This window comes from Esox lucius, chromosome 11, assembly GCF_011004845.1.
Source record: "Esox lucius isolate fEsoLuc1 chromosome 11, fEsoLuc1.pri, whole genome shotgun sequence".
NCBI lineage: Eukaryota > Metazoa > Chordata > Actinopteri > Esociformes > Esocidae > Esox > Esox lucius.
The window spans coordinates 34,743,731-34,764,894 of NC_047579.1; the positions used below are offsets into that span (position 1 = coordinate 34,743,731).

The following is a 21,164-nucleotide window of genomic DNA, read 5'->3' on the forward strand; positions in this document are numbered from 1 at the left end:
AAATATCAGTTTGTAAGAATTGTAAGATTGAAAGGTGATTACAGAAGATTAATTTTTTTTATATAGTTAACAAATTGGTACACCCACGTCTCCAGGCACCACACCACGGTCTTTGTCTGTGCTTATATATTGCGATGATGCGTTTTCAGAAGTCTTTTGATGACATATGAAAGCGCATCTTGAAAAAAGCACTGAGAAACCTCTCTTTCAAAAATCCTGCTTTCCATCTGGTAGTTAAATAAAACATTTGTCACAAAGATAATTTCTAGTCTTGTTTTTGTCAACCAAAATTATTTTCATTTTTTTTCTGTTTCTATTCAGTCAGTTATCGTCCTGTCAACTGCCACTGAAAAATAGATATTTAACAAATATTTTTATCGACGAAACTGAACACTGTCATACACATGTTCTCCATTGCTCTCTAATGCACGATCCTATTACCCTTTCCAATAATCTAGCTAGGCAAAAATCTTGTCTACTTTTTAGATTCTTAAATTATGACTCAAATAATAGCTAACCAACACTAAATAATTTTCATTTATGACTCTCAAATGACTGGTCTATGACTACAGTCAAATAACTAGCTCTATGACTAACTTGCTCTTTCAAATTATTCTCTCTAATTTCCATTTGCATGCATGTCACAAACTCTTAATGACAACCCTCAAAGTAATCGGATTTCATTAGCCTTTTATGCAAGCATTTTCAAAGCAGCCATTCTAAAAACGACACTTGCTGGGCCCGGTTGGAGCTCGAAGGTGATTTTGTAACGTCCAGAAGCTTCGAACGTCATTGATCACGTGGTGGTGTACTTTGAAACGAGTTTCTGGTTTGCTGCAACAAACAGCTCGGAAAACTGAACGGGTTGCTTCGGACCTTCGTGTTCATTTGTCCTATCCTTACCAATATGGATCATCCGGAAGCCTTCTCCAATTATTTTGTAAAGTAAATGTCATACCACAGAATATTATCGTATATCCCATTCATTCATATTAAATAAGCATTGCAGAGACGAGCATTCCGGATGATTTCATTTGTCCAGTCTGTCTGTTTAATGGCTTGCAACCATACACGTCTGCATTTTGCCTCAAAGGGTGGCTGGCGAACTATTTCAACTTGCCGTAATGTTAATGTTTGACAAAATTATCTTATGTCGAGATGCTGCTGTACATCGTGGTATAGTGATTAAAGACACAGCTTCTCACATGGGCGACCCGGTTTCGAGTCCAGCAAGGGCAAAAATATCACTTTTAAATGCGAGCCGGCTGAACTTGGCTTGCCTGATTCGTTTTCTGGTTCATGCTTCACCCCAGATTGTCGAACCTGTGATTTATTAATGTTCAGTAGTTATCTGAGTATCACACTTCATTGATAAAGGTGATGTTGTCAGTAAAGTATGCACATGTTTCACATACAGTGATTGCCTAAAGTCTGCGACATATACTATAGACGCTGGTTTGTAATATGACTGTTTCGTTATTCAATTCTGAACTGCTTACTTAGGATATTAACCCAAACTAATCTTTAAAGGCACGATTTGAACAGTTAGTTGAAACTCTTTAAATAGTTCTTAAACATAGGCCTACTTACATCAATTTATTTTGCATTACTATTTAATTAGATTTATTTTCTTCTTTGAAATACTTAACTCAGAATCTGTTTTCACTGAACTCTCAGAACACACGTTCTGGATAATTAAGGGCTTTTTTACTAACCTAAACAAGAATATGATTTTACAGTGCAGATTGATGGATGCAGCAGGAAATCAACCAGATTCAAGATGGACAGAAGGGGGCAGAGAAGTACTTCAACATATATTACCATTGTTATTGAGAAATATTCTATGCAAACAATATTTATTCAGCTATCAATTTGCCTGCAGAGATCAGATATTTGTGTCAGTAATAAAGGTCTGAAGTTGTCTGGTTGATCAGCATCTGTCTCCTGGGAAACTCTTGGTTGTTTTTGAGTTGTCCAGATGAACACAGGTAGGGCTAATTTAGGGGTAAATTCCATTGGGATCTCACAGATCCTTGATGTCTCAATAGCTGTAATATTGTTCTGTATGTCCAGTCTCTCCTGTTAACAGACAAAAGCCACATAACACTCCTCTTTGTCTAGCACAAGGGGCAGACTCACGTATGCCCTTTGTGCTAGTCCTTTAAAGCACCAAATAATTCCAAATGATGTATAAATGTAATATGTCAAACAAGATATTTACTGGATGTTATTTTTGAAAGGTACTGATCAGTGTACAGATGTTAACGAATTTTGAAGGAATTCAGAATTATACAATCATATGTGGAGGGTGAGAATAAAAGCTGATGGGGTTTGTGCAATGATTTTATAATGAACATGGATTTATAGTTGAACAAATACTTATTTCACTCATTAAAATGCAAATCAATTTATAACATTTCTGACATGCGATTTTCTGGATTTTATTTTTATTCTGTCTCTCACAGTTCAAATAAACCTACCATTAAAATTATAGACTGATCATTTCTTACAAAATCAGCAGGGGATCAAATACATTTTTCCCTCACTGTATCTACAGTTCCAATGTTTGCCAAACTAGATGTAGAGAAGAGATGAGCAGAGGTCTGAGTGCAGTATAGTACAGCTGTTAAGTTAACAGTTGGCAGATGTCTTTATATGGTGTGCATTGTCACAAAGTGCTTTACAGAGACACCCGGCCTTAAACCCCAAGGAGCAAACAACAGTAGTGTTGAATTTCATTGGCTAGGAAAAACTCCCTAAGAAGGTCGAATTTTAGGAAGAAACCTAGAGAGGACCCAGGCTCAGAGGGGTGACCAGTCCTCTTCTGGCTGTGCCGGGTGAAATATTAAGAGTCCAATTGGAATAATAAATACATTTCTCTTGGCTAAATCCAGAGTCTATTTGATTTTAGACTAGGTCAGAAGCTGAAGCTCTTGCGGCCACCTCCCGTTTAACTAGGCCATGCTCACGTTACCACAGAAGATGTTTGGTTCATGACAAAGCTGTCCTGCCTGTCCATCCTTTGGCTGTTGGACAAGCATTTTGGGAACAGTGAATGATTGGGGTGGGAGGGGTCAGCGTTGGTCTCTCCTACACACTTCCTTGCCCTGTAGTCATGTAGGATCTGGATAAAAGGCTGGTAGGGGCAGCTGTCTCTAATTGGGGACACTCAAAACAGCAGTGCAGAGATGCCTAGAGGCACCAGGGGCCCTGGTGAAAGGGGACGGCACTTGAAGTACAGGTATGGGAATCGGCAGGTAGGAACATGAGGCCTGGCAAGCCATTGTCTCCTGCTCCCGGAGCTGCAGGGGCTCTCCAACAATCCCCCCATGAGAAACCGGGGTCTCCAGTGTAACAGGTTGTGTTTTTAATCACTATGCCACTAAGCGATATGTGTGCAGTTTGTCGGTATGCTTCTGCATTGTTAAACCAATTAGTCGAAACTCCATGGTTTTCCTCAACACCTTTTAAACACTATTTTGTTGTTTTTGTAGCAGTTATTTCATGTCATTTTTGGCCTGTAGGGACCTTGCACCATCTATCCCCGGCCAATCCTCAAATGCCTAGCAGTTTGCCAACCATGTACACGTCTGGCCTGCCTTTGAATCAGGACAAGACTCAACTGCTCTCACTAACCCTCCGTACCAAGCTTGGAATAAAAGTTTTTCTTGATTGCTTTGGTTAACATGCAGGCAAAACCTGAATGTTGGCCAAAATTACAGATTTTACATGCACAATGCAGTAAGCATCTCTCAATTACAAACATAGAACAAAGAATGTGTTTTTTAAAAATGAAGTCTCAAGTTCACATATTTTTCCTGTACTGTCCTGTGTGTTCTAATTCAGAGTACAGAAAACAGGGTGGTCAGTAAGTTTACAGTAAGTAACATTTAGATTTATGACAACCCAGACAGTTAAGGCAGTAGTGAAACAGCTTAGGTTTGGCAGTACTGGTAGTCCTGCTTCCATTATTGTGATACAATGTAAAACCCTGTTTTCAAAAAAGTTGTGTAAAATGGACACTGTGTAAAATGTAAATGAAAACAGAATACAGTGATGTGCAAATCTTATATTCAATAGAAAATATTACCAAGACAAACAGACTTGAGACGTGCCAGATCAGGATAGAATCCTACAGTTTTCTGGTTGCACTGGTGCTACTAAATGAAATTCCATCTGGCACAAATATATTTCATTAAATGGTTATTATGTAGCGCCCAGTGGTGTATATCAAATGTTGAAGCTGAGAAATGTTATTGTTTCTTGAAATATATGGACAGGGGCAACAAAAGACTGAAAAAGTTGTGTAATGCAAAGAAAACCTGGTGGAACATCTCTCAACTAATTAGGTTAATTGGCAATGGGTATCTTCTGGTATCTTCTTCGAACAAATGCAAAGAAGATACCAGATATGAACAAGATCCAGAAAAGCTGCCGTGTTCTCTTGGCCCAAGTACATTTTAGATGGACTGAGGCGAAGTGGAAAACTGTCCTGTGTTCTGACGAATCAAAATGTGAAATAATTTTTGGGAATCACGGATGCCGTGTCCTCCAGACTAAATAGGAGAGGGAGCATCCTGCTTGTTATCAGCTCACAATTCAAAAGCCAGCGTCCGTGATGGTATGGGGGTTCATTATTGCACATGGCATTGGTGATTTGCACATCTGTGAAGGCACCAGGAATGCTGAACAATCTATACTGGTTTAAGAGCAACATATGCTGTCATCCAGACAACGTCATTTACAGGGAAGGCCTTGCTCATTTCAGCAAGACAATGCCAAAGCACATTCTGCACGTATTACAACATCATGGCTCCTTAGTAAGAGTCCAGGGGCTAAACTCTTGACTGCTTGCTGACTAATTATAGTTGTTCAGTTTTTACACATTGGCAACTGTTTGTTAAATTAAATTCAAAGTTCAATCTAATCTAAATAGTTAGGGAGTAGGTATGCTTTACTTTAAGCTTTAACACAATTTCTAAAGAACTGGCAACCCTTACTTTTCTTTTGTGCTCTACTGCTATAACCTGGGTACACTGGGCACCTTCATCCAAACATAGTCTGTGTTTAGACATTGGGGAAGGAAGTGGGCTAAAATCAAAATATGCGGGTCCGTGGATAAGGTGGTGTTGCACAGCACACAAAATATACAAGAGAAAACCATTGCACAAAGCACAATCTAAGTAATTAAAAAACTATTTTTGAAGTATTCATTTAATCTTTCGTTATAATATTTCACAAATACCCTTTGAAATATAATTAGCATTTCCCGTCTTTGCATAGTGGAAATAGTACAAGTGTCAGTGCTACGTCAGTCTCGTCTCGGTGACTGGTGTAGTAGAAAGCTTCCTTAAAGTAGCAGTTCAGCTGTATAGTGCATCTTTGTGTAACATGATGTCGGCTCTCTGTCTGTGTTATGGAATCTTTCTCTGCCTGCTTTTCAGCACATTGGCCGATGAAGGTATGTGGTGTATATATGGTTTTATAGATTTCTATTGTTAGGAGCATTCTTTGTCTGTTTTCAAGTTATTGGGGTGACAGATAAACTAACGGTTAGAGCATCCAACCAGTAACCAAAAGCTTGCTAGATAGTGTACCGAGGGGAAAAACCTATTGTTAAACATAATCAACTGAATAACATTACTTTTCAAGGACAGAATGAATGGGAGTAGAGTAGAAGATTTTTGCTCATAATAACCTTTAAAAAACTTTTCCTCAAAAACGTTCTGACACATGGTGTGTGTGTGTTTGTTTGTCCAATCTAATAAAGTGAGTGTAGGCCTATTGGTCCGAAAGCAGGAGGGAGGCAACATCACCATCCGCTGCAGCACCTCTCAAACAGACAAAAATTACATAACTCTGTTCAGGCGCCTGACTACAGAGACAGAAGTCTTCAAACTTCACAAGGAAACTAAAAAAGTCACTCTTCAAGATGAATTCAAATCCAGAATGTATAACGAGGGAGAATTCCACAATATGTCTCTGACCATCAAACACCTGACCACAGAGGACTCTGGGGCATACTGGTGTACGTACACTGGTCAGAAGAAACCAGGCATTGATGCTCAAAGTGTTCTTCTGGTTGTCACTGGTGAGTTAATCATTAAAAGGGCAGACTCCTGTTTCTTTCTAGTTAATTGTAGCGCTGTAAATCAGTGATTCAGTTGATGTACCCATGAATGTGTGAAGAACTTAACATGAATGAATTGACCCTTAGTGGAATAATAAGGATATCTAGATGATCTATGTGGCCGTGATTGATGTACTGCAGGTGAGGAGTGTAACCAGCCTGTTGAGCCCTTGTGGATGGACAGGAACATGACTCTAATCCTGGTCTCAGCTGGCACCGCTGGCATTGTTCTCCTCCTCAGTCTGGTCATCCTTTTCACCTGGATCATCCCCAGGGTAAGTATTATGGACAAAGTTGTATGTGTTTTGTGTTTAAGAGTCTGATCAGCACTGTCTTCACAATAAAATTAAGAATTTAAAAACTAGATGTAAACCTTCTTATGATGGGATGAACAGATAGTCATACTGGTCAGGGATAGTAGTCATACTGGTCAGGGATAATAGTCATACTGGTCAGGGATAATAGTCATACTGGTCAGGGATAGTAGTCATACTGGTCAGGGATAATAGTCATACTGGTCAGGGATAATAGTCATACTGGTCAGGGATAGTAACAATACATATATACATTTATATATATTTATATATATTTACCGTTCAAAAGTCTAGGGTCACTTGGACTTGGATAGAGGTGACCGTTTGTAGGAATGTTTGGCCATTAATTGAAATGTCCTTTGTTTGAAACTCCAAGACATCAGTGGGAAAAATCTGTTCAAATGCCCTTGAGCAAGGCACTTCATCCTAATTTATATGGAAGGTTTATTTACACATTATAGTATGTAGTCTGTGCTTTAGCAAAATGGTTTTGTATCACCACCTAAAGAACCCTGTCACCTAAATGAAGTCAAACTAGAAAGAGAAAATCCATACAAATATTACACATTTACAGATACATAATTAGGTTACAAATTTGGGGCAGAAATATAGAAATCCCTTAAACAGGCTATAAATGAATTAAAATGACCCGAGATCACTATAACTCTTCACACTGACCATGGGACAGCAGCGTGGAGTGAATGTATATGTATGTGTGTGGGTGGGTTAGTACAGAGATACTAGAATGATCACATATCTCCTTACTTCCCAGCTAAAGTCATGGCGTGCAACGATGAGACCAACACCAGTCAGGACTAATGATGTCTATGAAGACATGCACAACTTCAGACGTATTTGATGCACTTTTTCAAGTGAGCCGCACGTCTTTTGTCTAAATAGACTGTATGTATATTTTATTTTATGTGTATATTTTTTATTTCCTTTGTTTAGATTAGATTAAACTTTATTGTCATTGAACAGTACAAGTACAGTCCAACTAAATACAGTTAGTATTTAACCAGAAGTGCAAATAGAAGAGGGCAGAAATTGTACAAGTATATATTATAATATATGTTACAAGTGAGATGGGATTGTGAAGATGTATAGATGTGCATTGAAGGCAAATGCAGGAACAAATGGCAATTCTAAATGTGCAATGAAGGCAAATTAAAGGAGCATGTTTTTCTAATTGGGCCTGAGCTGATTTACCAATGCTTCCTGTTATTCCAGTAAAGATAACCTACTTTTGTATAGTCAGTGAATCACACTCATCTTTCTGTGGTCGCTTGGCATTTGTGTTTTTATCCACAGTTACATCAAAATAAAAAGACTAGACTTACCTGAACTAGAACTGGATTCATAATTCACCCTCCACTGACTTATTAAACACAAGGGCTGTATTGAGAGGATTTATGTGTTCAGGGTTTCCAATGAAGCCGGGGTCCTCAAACCACCTGTGAACCACCACTGGTTCCTCAGTTTGTTGATACAGTTGTAGTCTGACCTATTTTTGGTTGTTTGCGAAGGAGGACGTGAGCCATTGCTTGTCAGGCTTTTGACACTGAAAAAGTTAGAATCATTATGTCTAGGTAGGTTTAAGTTTTACCATGCAGTCTATTTGTGAGTCAAAAGGAAAGGGTCTAAATGTCATCATTTTTCAGATAGCAAACCACAGCAGATGTCCATGTTGTTTTCATGACATGTATACTTGTGTTCAAATTGTGGTTAAAGCTGTGAGTTTCTCTCCCGCTGGGGGCCGAGTGTTTTTGCATTATAGATGCAGTTTTCCCTATATATACACAGAGGTGTGAGTGTGGTATATGTGAATGTGGCGGGGTGAGTGTATGTTGTTTTGAGATGATATAGAGACGAGAGAGATTTCCTGTCTCTGTGCACGTGTGTGTTATCTAGCCTCTGCGGTGCAGACAGAGGTGCAATCAGTAAACGAACTCAGTGTCAAATGCAGACAGACGACAGCTTTTTGCAAGAAAAGAGGAAGTCAGGAACCGTTTACAAGAAAGCTACATTCATGGGCCACGCTTAGTCACCCACATGACCGGGATTTATTTAAGTTATTAGAAATCAACACCTTTGATTTCGAATTACTTACACTGATGTTTACATTTATTTACATCCACATATATTTGAAGATATCACATTTCTGATATAAAGGTATGTATGTCAGTTCAAAAAGACATTCTTACTACAAGGAAAAATTGGTATGTGATATAATGTGAGAAAATAGTGTAGATACCGCAAAAGTGATGGCTCAAGAGAAGTTGCATAAAAGTAGTTCAACAAGACTGCAGACACATTTAAACCAAACATTTGGTAATGCCTTGTACAGTGCTTGACTTGAGATTCATAAAAAAGAAAACAAACTGAGCAGCACCTCCTGCTGGAGATCTGAACTATCTACAGCTATCCGTTTAGCCCAGCTTGGATATTTATCACATACTACAGAAATTACGCACTATTGTATTTTATCATGCTTTTAAAACAATTACCTGCGTTCTAGATCACCAAAATAACCAGTAGATGCACTTGGCAAACTTATGTAAAACTCATCAATCAATCTATATCATCATGAAAAAGTGAGTACACCCCCCACATTTTTGCTAATATTTGATTTGACAACACTGAAGAAATGACACTTTTGCTACAATGTAGTGAGTGTGCAGCTTGTATAACAGTGTAAATTTGCTGTCCCCTCAAAATAACTCAACACAGCCATCAATGTCCAAACTGCTGGCAACAAAATTGAGTACACCCCTGAATGAAAAAGTCCAAATTGGGACCAAAGAGTGAATATTTTGTGTGGCCACCATTATTTTCCAGCACTGCCTTAACCCTCTTGGGCATGGAGTTCACCAGAGCTTCACAGGTTGCCACTGGAGTACTCTTCCACTCCTCCATGACGACATCACAGAGTTGGTGGAAGTTAGAGACTTTTCAAAGAAGTCAGTATAACATAATTTACATTCCAAAGGTGTTAAGTTGGTGCTCACTCCTTCATAGACATTTTCAGGACTGTCGTGTTTGTTTGATCGTTGCATGTTGTTCCATTAGTTGGTAAGACAGAGATAGCCTGGTCAGACGTGTTACCAGTCACCTCTGAAATTGTCAATAAATTCATGTAATTTATTAAGTATTAATGGGTCTCATGTTATTGATGAGAGGAGGGATCTGGTATTTGCCTAGGGGGCATCATTGTCTGGTATCAGCAGATTATAGGGTTACTCGTAAATCTGCCTATCCATATAACCAATCTATTGTTTGTCCAGATGCTGTGAGTCTTCTCCTAGATTGGTTTTCAACCTGTGGTATACCATAGCGCAGTTTATTTTAATTTATTTTAATTTGGGAGTACAAAAATTAAAAGAGACATCATAGGGAAATGAGGTGCGCGCTTCATTAATATGTTTAGTGTAAAAACAAGCATGAACAACTGCAAAATAAAAAGGGAACAGTTTTGTGACAAAAACCTAATGCGGTAAGAACAGAAAATGAAAAAAATAAACATTTAATACTGACAGAAAAATATTGTATAGGAAACAGAAAAGGGAAGTACAGTGTGGTCTTTGAGTATGGTTCAAGATACATCTGAAATGTCACAGATTGTGTGTAGACTAAGCTGGTATGAATGTAAGATCTACAAGGGCGCATGGCGCATATCTCTCCCCATTAAATGCATGATCTAGGTTAAAAAGCAGAAGCAGAAATGAATGTCATCTAAGATCGAAGTGCACTTTAATATGCTGCCAGATATAGATTGTTCTGTCCATAATGCAAATATGAGTATTAAGTACTGACAGAGTGCATAATGTGAGTGTAATATGAGTATAGATAGGCAGCTGGTATCTAACCAGTCCCCCAAAAGTTGCTAGATCAAATCCCAAAGTCAGCAAGGTGAAAATCTGTTGTTCTGTCTTTGAGCAAGGCATTTAAAATGAATAGTTCCTGTTGTTGTGGATGAGCGCCAAATTTTTTATCTTCGGACTAGAATAGTAAATAAATCAAAAAAGTGGAAACAAAATGATGATCTGTCAATAAAGCAAAGTAGAATGTACAGTTAAAGACAGCTACATTCCAAGCACAGCATCCCGTTCATATATTCTCAAGTTAAATCAGGGCAGGAATTACAAAAGGAGAAAAGCAACCATTTAGCTTTCATAGAAGTCAGTACAACATAATTTACATTCCAAAGGTGCTCACTCCTTCGTAGACATTTTCAGGACTGTCGTGTTTGTTTGATCGTTGCATGCTGTTCCATTAGCTGGGAAGACAGAGATAGCCTGGTCAGACGTGTTACCAGTCACCTCTAAAATTGTCAACTAATTAAAAAATGTATTTAGTATTGATGGGTGCATGTCATTGATTTAGACTGTAAAGAAACAGGTGTGTGCCCTTTTAAAGATTAACTCACCAGTGAAAACCAGAACACTTTGTGCCTCAATTTCTGGTTTCTTATAACCAGTGTACATACACCAGTACACCCCAGAGACCTCTGTGGTCAGGTGTTTGATGATCAGAGACATATTGGGGAATTCTCCCTCGTTATACATTCTGGATTTGAATTCATCTTGAAGAGTGACTTTTTTAGTTTCCTTGTAAAGGTTGAAGGCTTGTGTCTCTTTAGTAAAGCGCCTGAACAGAGTGATGCTTTCTCTGTCTGTTTGAGAGGTGCTGCAGGGGATGGTGAGGTCGTCTCCCTCCTGCTTTCGGACCAATAGGCCTACGCTCACTTTATTAGATTGGGCAAACAAACACACACACACACACCAGGTGGAATGTAGCAAGTATTTGGTTACAGGTCTGACACTTCAATCGGTCACCCAAATGGATTGGAAACAGCTTTTAGTTCCTTTTGTTTTGATAACGCTAGATTACCGTAGACTCCTGATAAATGCAATAGACGTACCTGTCAGAGAATTCAGTTAGCAAGCAAATACAAAAAAACTGCACACTTAAAAGTATATGACCCTCCCAAAAGAAAACTATTTAACCATATAAACACCACTCAACTTCATCAGCCGATACGATGCAAAGGAGACAGAGGAAGATTGCACAACACAAATATAGAGCAGACATCATGTCACACCAACATGCACTGTATACCTGAGCTTCCAAAAGAAATGGAAATGTCTAGATGACACTGCCTAGTTATCTGTCACTAAAAACACAAGAGATAAACAACAGAGAGATAGGGAATGATGTGAACATCTGTAAAATAGATATTTTCTTTTTAAAACAGAAGCAGCTACTTATCTCACATGATTATGAGTCACAAATTGTATTTGACCCAGAGACTAAGTGCAAGCCATGTCAACTGCACCCATACATATACACTCACCTAAAGGATTATTAGGAACACCATACTAATACTGTGTTTGACCCCCTTTCGCCTTCAGAACTGCCTTAATTCTACGTGGCATTGATTCAACAAGTTGCTGAAAGCATTCTTTAGAAATGTTGGCCCATATTGATAGGATAGCATATTGCAGTTGATGGAGATTTGTGGGATGCACATCCACGACACGAAGCTCCCGTTCCACCACATCCCAAAGATGCTCTATTGGGTTGAGATCTGGTGACTGTGGGGGCCATTTCAGTACAGTGAACTCATTGTCATGTTCAAGAAACCAATTTGAAATGATTCAAGCTTTGTGACATGGTGCATTATCCTGCTGGAAGTAGCCATCAGAGGATGGGTACATGGTGGTCATAAAGGGATGGACATGGTCAGAAACAATGCTCAGGTAGGCCGTGGCATTTAAACGATGCCCAATTGGCACTAAGGGGCCTAACGTGTGCCAAGAAAACATCCCCCACACCATTACACCACCACCACCAGCCTGCACCGTGGTAACAAGGCATGATGGATCCATGTTCTCATTCAGTTTACGCCAAATTCTGACTCTACCATCTGAATGTCTCAACAGATATCGAGACTCATCAGACCAGGCAACATTCTTCCAGTCTTCAACTGTCCAATTTTGGTGAGCTTGTGCAAATTGTAGCCTCTTTTTCCTATTTGTAGTGGAGATGAGTGGTACCCAGCGGGGTCTTCTGCTGTTGTAGCCCATCCGCCTCAAGGTTGTACGTGTTGTGGCTTCAAAAATGCTTTGCTGCATACCTCGGTTGTAACGAGTGGTTATTTCAGTCAAAGTTGCTCTTCTATCAGCTTGAATCAGTTGGCCCATTCTCCTCTGACCTCTAGCATCAACAAGGCATTTTCGCCCACAGAACTGCCGCTTACTGGATGTTTTTCCCTTTTCACACCATTCTTTGTAAACCCTAGAAATGGTTGTGCGTGAAATTCCCAGTAACTGAGCAGATTGTGAAATACTCAGACCAGCCCGTCTGGCACTAACAACCATGCCACGCTCAAAATTGCTTAAATTACCTTTCTTTCCTATTCTGACATTCAGTTTGGAGTTCAGGAGATTGTCTTGACAAGGACCACACCCCTAAATGCATTGAAGCAACTGCCATGTGATTGGTTGATTAGATAATTGCATTAATGAGAAATTTAACAGGTGTTCCTAATAATCCTTTAGGTGAGTGTATGTAGGTGCTAATATTCTGCGATTTGATTTGACACACGCTACAGGGACGCAAAACTTCTGCACATTCTCTTCCTCGGGGTGAATGCGCTGTAAATAAAAAAAAAAGAATACAATAAAGTTAACATATAAGATATCAACATTCAAAAATGCATGCTAACCAGCAGCAGTGTAGGTCTCTTTAGGGCACAATGGCAGTTTTTACATGAGTGGAAAGGCTCACTTGAAAGCTGGCACACAGTTCTTGTCAATGTTGCTGTGAAAGTACAGTCTCATGTCTCTGACAAATGGCAAACTTGATCAGAACAAGAGATGTCTGACCATGGCAGCCTGGCTTTGCAGACAACCGTCATTGCTTGCCACTTCCTGAAGCACCATTATCTCACTCAGATGACTAGTAATGGAAGCGTCCAAATGATCCTCAGACATCTTTCTCTTTAACGGCCCCTGATGTTGACTTGGTGAGCTGTACAAGAGCCAGCACACCATTTTCACATTAGTCATTAGCAGATGCACTTATCTAGAGTGATTTATCGTAACTGCATACATTTTAAGAGAGCTAGATGAAACAAACACACAGCTCAGTAGTGATGGCATTCTAATCAATTAATTAGTTTCAGCCAAAGCCAGTGCTGGAAAGAAGACCATACAAATAATAAAAACTAAGTTTATAATTTATTTATATTATGTGGTGGCTGAATGAAGAGCCTGGGTAGAGGTGAAGGGTTGGAGCATAGCTGAAGGAGGGGCCGCCATGTAAGTTTTGGTTGGGAGTCTGTCTACTTGCCACCAGATATAATAGTTATTATTTTAGGGGCCCACTGGAAGATTGAGCGAAACCCAGAGTCCCTTTACAGACCACAACAGACCCAATTTTGAAAATCCCTGCCTCAAATCTGAAAAGGCCTCAGCTTCTTGTTTATTCACTTTTCACCTTAACCTCAGAACTATATAGATTGTGTCAAATGTAGAGCACTACTTTTGACAGTGCCCAAAAGATTCTGGTCACATATACAGTGGGGACAACAAGTATTTGATACACTGCCTATTTTGCAGGTTTTCCCACTTACAAACCATGTAGAAATCTGTAATTTTTATCAAAGGTACTCTTCAACTGTCAGTGAAGGAATCTAAAATCCTGAAAATGACATTGTATGATTTTTAAGTAATTAATTTGCATTTTATTGCATGACAAAAGTATATGATACATCAGAAAAGCAGAACTTAATATTTGGTACAGAAACCTTTTTTTGCAATTTCAGAGATCATACGTTTCCTTTAGTTCTGGACCAGGTTTGCACACACTGCAGCAGGGATTTTGGCCCACTCCTCCAGACCTTCTCCAGATCCTTCAGGTTTTGGGGCCGTCGCTGGGCAATATGGACTTTCAGCTCCCTCCAAAGATTTTCTATTGGGTTCTGGTCTGGAGACTGGCTCGGCCACTCCAGGACCTTGAGATGCTTCTTACGGAGCCACTCCTTAGTTGCCCTGGCTGTGTGTTTCGAGTCGTTGTCATGCTGGAAGACCCAGCCACGACCCATCTTCAATGCTCTTACTGAGGGAAGGAGGTTGTTGGCCAATGTTGTGGAAATTCTGAAACCTGATGCATTCTTACTGTTTAAAGGACTGAGTCCTATTGTTTGGATGTGAGAATGAATGAGTTACTAGTTAGAGATGCTGACAGGGATTTGGTATTTGACCTAGGGGGGCATCCTTGACCGGCACCAGCAGATTATAGGGTTAATCGTAAATCTGCCCATCTGTATAAGTACTTCCTTCTAAAAGAGTTCTGATCGATAAAATTACCACCAAACCAAGATCTCCCGATACATGGCCCCATCCATCTACCCCTCAATACGGTGCAGTCCTCCTGTCCCCTTTGCAGAAAAGCATCCCCAAAGAATGATGTTTCCATCTCCATACTTCATGGTTGGGTTGGTGTTCTTGGGGTTGTACTCATCCTTCTTCTTCCTCCAAACACGGCAAGTGGAGTTTAGACCAAAAAGCTCTATTTTGGTTATACAGTTTCTCAACAGTTTCTTGGCATATCAGGCATACAGCCGTTGATCGGACTAGAGTGAACAAATATTTTGTTGTCCACTCCTTGTTAAACACTCGACACTCACTGTCAACTTTTCTTTTCTTTGATCCGCTCATTTTTACAGAAGAATTGAAAGTAGATAGTAATACACCACAATCCAACAAAGATCAGTGTGTCTGAAGTGTTGTTCGGCGGGCTGGATTAAAAAGCCCAACGGACCGTATATGGCCTGCGGGCCGTAGTTTGCCCTTGTCTGCTCTAGAGCCTAAACCAACAAAGCTAAAGGCTACAAAACATAACATAGCACAACATTGCACAATCATATGAGGAAACTTAATAGCACTACAATCCAATGTTTTACAACAACCAAATGGACATGGCATATACTGGCATGTGGATTAAATGATTTAATACTACTAGCAGTTGTAGGTGTTGCTGGAGTCAGGGGCTCTTCCCAGATCCTCGTGAACTTCTACCACTGCAAAATCAAGAGCATTTTGACAAACTGTGACACAGTGGGGCTTGGCGGATGCTCCATGGCCGACTGGAAGGCTCTACAACGGGTGGTAAAAACTGCCCAGCATCCGGCCATTGTAGACCTCCAGCGCAAGCGGTATATGTGTAGGGCAAGCAGAATCATCAGAGACCCTTCACACCCACACCACAAACTGTTTGCCCACCAACCCTCAGGCAGGCAGTACAGGTCTCTTCGTTCCTGCACCAGCAGGCTCAGGAACAATTTCTTTCAATCTACTGTAACCCTACTGAACTCAGTGACCCATCCCATCACTAACCATACCCACCCGCCCACCGCTTGGCACTGCCTCTCAGGGACCTTGTTGCACTACTTCCTTGTACTACTTGTCTACCTCAGGAACCTCATTGCTGCTGTCCCTGCATTTCAGTTGCACAGACTAACTTACACCTCTAACTTTCTCGATTGCACAGTCAGAATTGTCATTTGTACTTACACATACATGTACTTAATACATGCCCTCCCCTAGTTGCCTTCATTGCTCATTTAGAATTCTGGTTAGATGCTAACTGCATTTCATTGTATTGTACTGTGACTGTTCAATGACAATAAAGTTGAATTGAATCTTATCTAAATCTGATTCATTGATGACAGGTGCACTCGCAGTATGAACCTGGTTAGAGTGGAGCAGAACACCACCACCACCAGCTCATCCATCTGGCCCATTGTGTTGTTATCACTGTCATTACACATGTTCAGAGTATGCTGCAAACAGCCCACAGTTTACACACAGTTTCACAACTGGGCTGTTAAAGAAAGGCTGGCAACTGACGATCAGTGGGAAATGAATGGAGAGACAGTCATTTTTCAATGGGGTTTTCACAGAACACTCAGTCCAGATTAGGTCTTTACCTTGATGTCTCCTATCTTGAGCAACGAATAACAGCACAGATGGAATTGTACTGACTGGTCTTTAAATAGTACTGCCCACGACCCTGAACTTCACCGGGCTCAGAACAATGGAAATATTACTTACGCCAGATGAGCGTTGATATATTGATGTTGAGGAGCGATTGTGCTCACAGAAATGAAGTTTGTCAAATGTTTTCAGAAACTTAAGAGGGTCTTCAGACGATGTTACATGTTTTATATCCAAGATTGTCTGTTTGGTATATTAACCTACATGTCACAATCACAAATTCAAATATAAGTACCATGTAATTTCTTGATTCGTGTTGCTCATATTTTCCTTGAATTTGGTGTTAAAGCATATCATTATTTTTAGTATTATTTGGTAAATTTGCTGAGAAGACATTCTTATTTACAGCAATGCTCTCATAGCAATTAGGGCTAACTACTCAGGGACAGAACAACAGTTTATTTTCTAATTGTTGGCTCAGGGATTAGAAAAATACACTGATCAGCCTTAACATAATGACCACTTGCCTAAAATTGTGTAGGTCCCCCTTTTGCCGCCAAAACAACCCTGACCCATCGAGGCATGGACTCCATTAGACCTCTGAAGGTGTGCTGTGGTATCTTGCACCAAGACGTTAGCAGCAGATCCTTTAAGTCCTGTAAGTAGCGAGGTGGGGCCTCCATTGATCAGATATGTTTGTCCGGCACATCCCACAAATGCTCGACTGGATTGAGATCTGGGGAATTTGGAGGCCAAGTCAACACCTTGGTAGGATTAGGTAGGTGGTACGTGTCAAAGTAACATCCACATGAAAGGCAGGACCCAAGGTGTCCCATCAGAACATTGCCCAAAGCATCACCTGGCCACGCCGGCTTGCCTTCTTCCCACAGTGCATCCTGGTGCCATGTGTTGTCTAGGTAAGCAACGCACACACACCCGGCCATCCATGTGATATAAAATAAAGTGTGATTCATCAGACCAGGCCACCTTATTTCATTGCCCTGTGGTCTAGTTCTGATGCTCACATGCCCATTGTAGGTGCTTTCGGCAGTGGACAGGGGTCAGCATGGGCACCCTGACTTGTCTGTGGCCACGCAGCCCCATACGCAACAAACTGCGATGCACTGTGTGTTCTGACACCTTTCTATCAGTACCAGCTTTAAACTTTTCAGCAATTTGACCTACAGTAGCTTGTCTGTTGGATCGGACCACATGGGCCAGCCTTCACTCCTCATGTGCATCAACGAACCTTGACCCATGAACCTATTGCCGGTTCAGCGCTTTTCATTCCTTGGACCACTTTTGATAAGTACTGACCACAGCAGGCTGGGAACACCCCACATGGGCTGCAGTTTGAATACAAGGGCAGCAGCCTTGTATTCAAGTCTGTGGCTAACTGGAACCCAGTTTAATGACTTAATAATTAGGGTGATTTGGTCTGATCTTTTGTTCTCTGTAAGAACTCTAGCAGCTGCATTTTGAATAAGCTGAAGCTTTTTGATGGTCTTTTTGGGGAGCCCTATCAAAAGACCATTGCCTTAGTCAACTCTGCTAGAAATAAAAGCTTTCATGTGGCCAAGGGGGGCACAGAGGTCATAGGGGTCTTATTTCATATTTGGGAAGTTTAATTTAGCTTAATTGTTAAAATTGTAACTGTACAGATGAAAACATCCATTTTGGTTGGTTATTACATAATACACCATATTACTATATTTAAATTAAAAAAAGTCGAACTCTCACATTTTGTAATAACCACTACATTATGTAATAATTCATTACAAAATGCAGGAAAATGTATTACATTTTGCGTTCAAGTTGTTTTTTTACAAACTGCGGCTAAATGTGGGTGTTATTACATAATGAAATGAAAATCTGATACATTTTGTCAAGTTATGACAAAATGAGGTCTTGAGGTCTTCGTTACATTCATTTGTAAAAATAAAGTGTCACTTTAATCTTGAATAACTTAAAGCTTTAAAAAGATAATTTTTCTGATTCAAAAATCATTCACGTTTTAAATCCTGGTCACAGCATACTGACAATGCACTGAGTTCTAGGAGATGGTGACACGAAATTGGTTCAGTGTTGCCAGGGGTGGACTGCAGAATGTCATCCTTTAAGATGCTTTGCCAAGCCTTTATTGTAGCAATTTTCCGCAGTTGCTTGTTGTGGGGAGTTTCTGACTTCCTTCTCCTCATCCACAAGTGAAATGCATGTTGGATGCAATTGGATTTAAATCAAGAGATTCACTAGGCCAGTCTAAAACATTCCACTTTTTCCCCTGATAATTTACTTGCATTGTTGTGTTGGCAGTAGGTTTTGGGTCATTGTCCTGTTTGCATTGTGAAGCACCACCAAGTGAGTCTGGAGGCATTTTCTTGTACACAGGTAGCCAAGATGATTCTGTACACTTCGGTACACTATTTTCATCATTCGTTACATGACCAATAAAGATGAGTGAACGCATTCCAGAGGCAGCCATGCATGATAAAAGTTCACCTTTGTATTATCAGTCCTTATAACTCTGTCCTAAATCTCTACAGGCTGATCTCTGTACTTTTTAACAAATTCTAATAATGCATTTCTGTTTTTGGTGCTCATCAGAGGTTTGCATCTTGCAGTCCAGCCTTTGTAATTCTGAAGTCTTCAGTGAATGGTAGATTGTGACACTTTCACCTCAGGATTCTGGAGGTTGTTATGAATTTCACTGACACTTATAATGGGTTGTTTTTCACAGTTCTGGTCATTTTTCTGTTGACAATGCCCCACTTTTGTGGTATGGTTCTAATTGAGATCATCATTTCTTTTAGCACCCTAATCACTTGCTTTTCTTTCATAGACAGCTGCCTTGACTTCATGTTGGATTATGCATTATGTTTAGTCCCGATAAAGTTCACACAAAGACAACCAAATATATTTATCATATCATTCTGTATCAGTAAAGCAACCTGGTGGCAACATCATTTTAAAGCTTGTTTCTATAAGCTCAACAGTGGAAAAGTCAGCAAGTAAGAGTAGTGAATAAAACAATGACCCATAGTGTTACAGAAAAGGATTGGCTTTCAGTCTTGGCAGGTAGAGATCAGGAAGTCAACTCACCCAGCTTCCTAAATGTCACTCAAATCCCTATGCAGCGCTCTACTTACTGTATTTACTTTTCTATATTTTTGGGGGTGTATTTTTTTCTTCATTTTATGTAGACAGTGATGAAAGATAGGGAAGGGAGTTATGCTGAAATATGAATGGTTTGGATTTGAACCCATACTGTAGCAGTGCATGTGCACTGGAGGCAGCAGCTTAGATCACTGGACCTCCCTATGTCACTGGAGCCCCCATGTCACTGGACAACGCTATGTCACTGGACCACACTATGTCACTTGACCTCCCTATGTCACTGGACCCCCCATGTCACTGGACCACGCCATGTCACTGGACCCCCCATGTCACTGGACCCCCCATGTCACTGGACCACGCTATGTCACTGGACCAGCCTATGTCACTGGACCCCCTATGTCACTGGACTTCCCTATGTCACTGGACCTACCTATGTCACTGGACCTCCCTATGTCACAGGACCACCACATGTCACTGGATCACCATATGTTTCATTTTATAGTGTAAAAGAATGAACAAGGCAATTGTGCATTCTGAGGTGACAAAGATAATTTTCTGACTGCTACAGAAGCCTAAAGATAATTTCCCTTGCTGAATGTTTTTTGGAGTGGAGCTGTGATCCTGGTTCTGTAAGTCACAAACAGAATCAGAGAAAATATTTTAGTTCGGAAGCAACTGAAAACATCTCACACTGGCACTTAAACAATTCTACTATCACCAGCAACAGCAGTTATTCGATGGAAAGCACTATGTAAGTTACCAGGTTAACAACATTGTCAGTGAGTTTACACACTTTTCAGGTCAGTGGTCTACAACGCAGCAAGAGTAACTCATTGCTAGTGTGAATAAACAAGAAAAGGATCCAGGCAAGCCTAGTTCGGCCAGCCCACATTTAAAAGGCATGAACAATGTTGCCCTCCCTGGATTCTCATCGGGGTCTCCTATGTGACAGACTGTGTGTTTAACCACTATGCAACTAAGCTATATGTGTGCAGAAATGGTGTCAACTTCTGCATTGTTAAACCAATTAGCGGAAACTCCACAGATCTTGAAACTAGTTCCCTACATTAGTTAACTTCCAAACCAACAACATGTTTAACAGGGTCGCTACACTACATTCAAAACGTTAAATTAGAAAGAGCTTACTGTATATGGCTAGCTAATAGCTATATTGAATACAATGACTCCAGTCGCTCCATGGCTGGTTCGTTGCTTTAGAAAACAATGACAGTTGAATAGCCAACCACTTTGCTATGTGAACTAATATGTAAATCAAAAAGGGTTGAATCTCAAATCGCATACTACAATGAAATGTATGGCTTTTGCCACAGGTAGTTTTAACAGCTTATTAGCCAGTAATAGACCTACTAGTATCTACTAACTACTTGGAACAGCATTAAGAATGAGGAATTGCTAGCGAGACTGAAATTTACACTGCCAAAGCTATTTAATTTCATGGCACAACAACGTTAGTTTTGCTTTCATTCGTGAAGTACATTGATACAATATCAATATAGGTGACGATAACTGATAACTTTTTTGTCAAGTTAAAACATGACAATCATTGAAACCGCTCCTCTCTCATTGTGCAAGGGGTTGTGGTCT

The 21,164-nt window shown here is 40.1% G+C and overlaps 1 protein-coding gene across 3 annotated transcripts in view; it reads left to right on the forward strand.

Annotated features, from left to right (window-relative positions):
* Window positions 1-5,327: 5,327 nt before the first annotated feature.
* LOC105013129 overlaps window positions 5,328-21,164 on the forward strand; it is a 33,596-nt gene continuing 17,759 nt past the window's right edge. Inside the window, exons 1-5 of one of the 3 annotated variants that reach the window (XM_034295342.1) lie at window positions 5,328-5,461; window positions 5,771-6,091; window positions 6,272-6,405; window positions 7,217-7,316; window positions 16,181-16,753. In XM_034295342.1, coding sequence (XP_034151233.1) covers window positions 5,392-5,461; window positions 5,771-6,091; window positions 6,272-6,405; window positions 7,217-7,303 — 612 coding nt within the window. In that variant the 5' untranslated portion in view covers window positions 5,328-5,391 and the 3' untranslated portion in view covers window positions 7,304-7,316; window positions 16,181-16,753. Of the gene's footprint in view, window positions 5,462-5,770; window positions 6,092-6,271; window positions 6,406-7,216; window positions 7,790-16,180; window positions 16,754-21,164 lie in introns of those variants that run through there. The other 2 variants (XM_013133195.4, XM_034295343.1) reach the window with 2 other exon arrangements.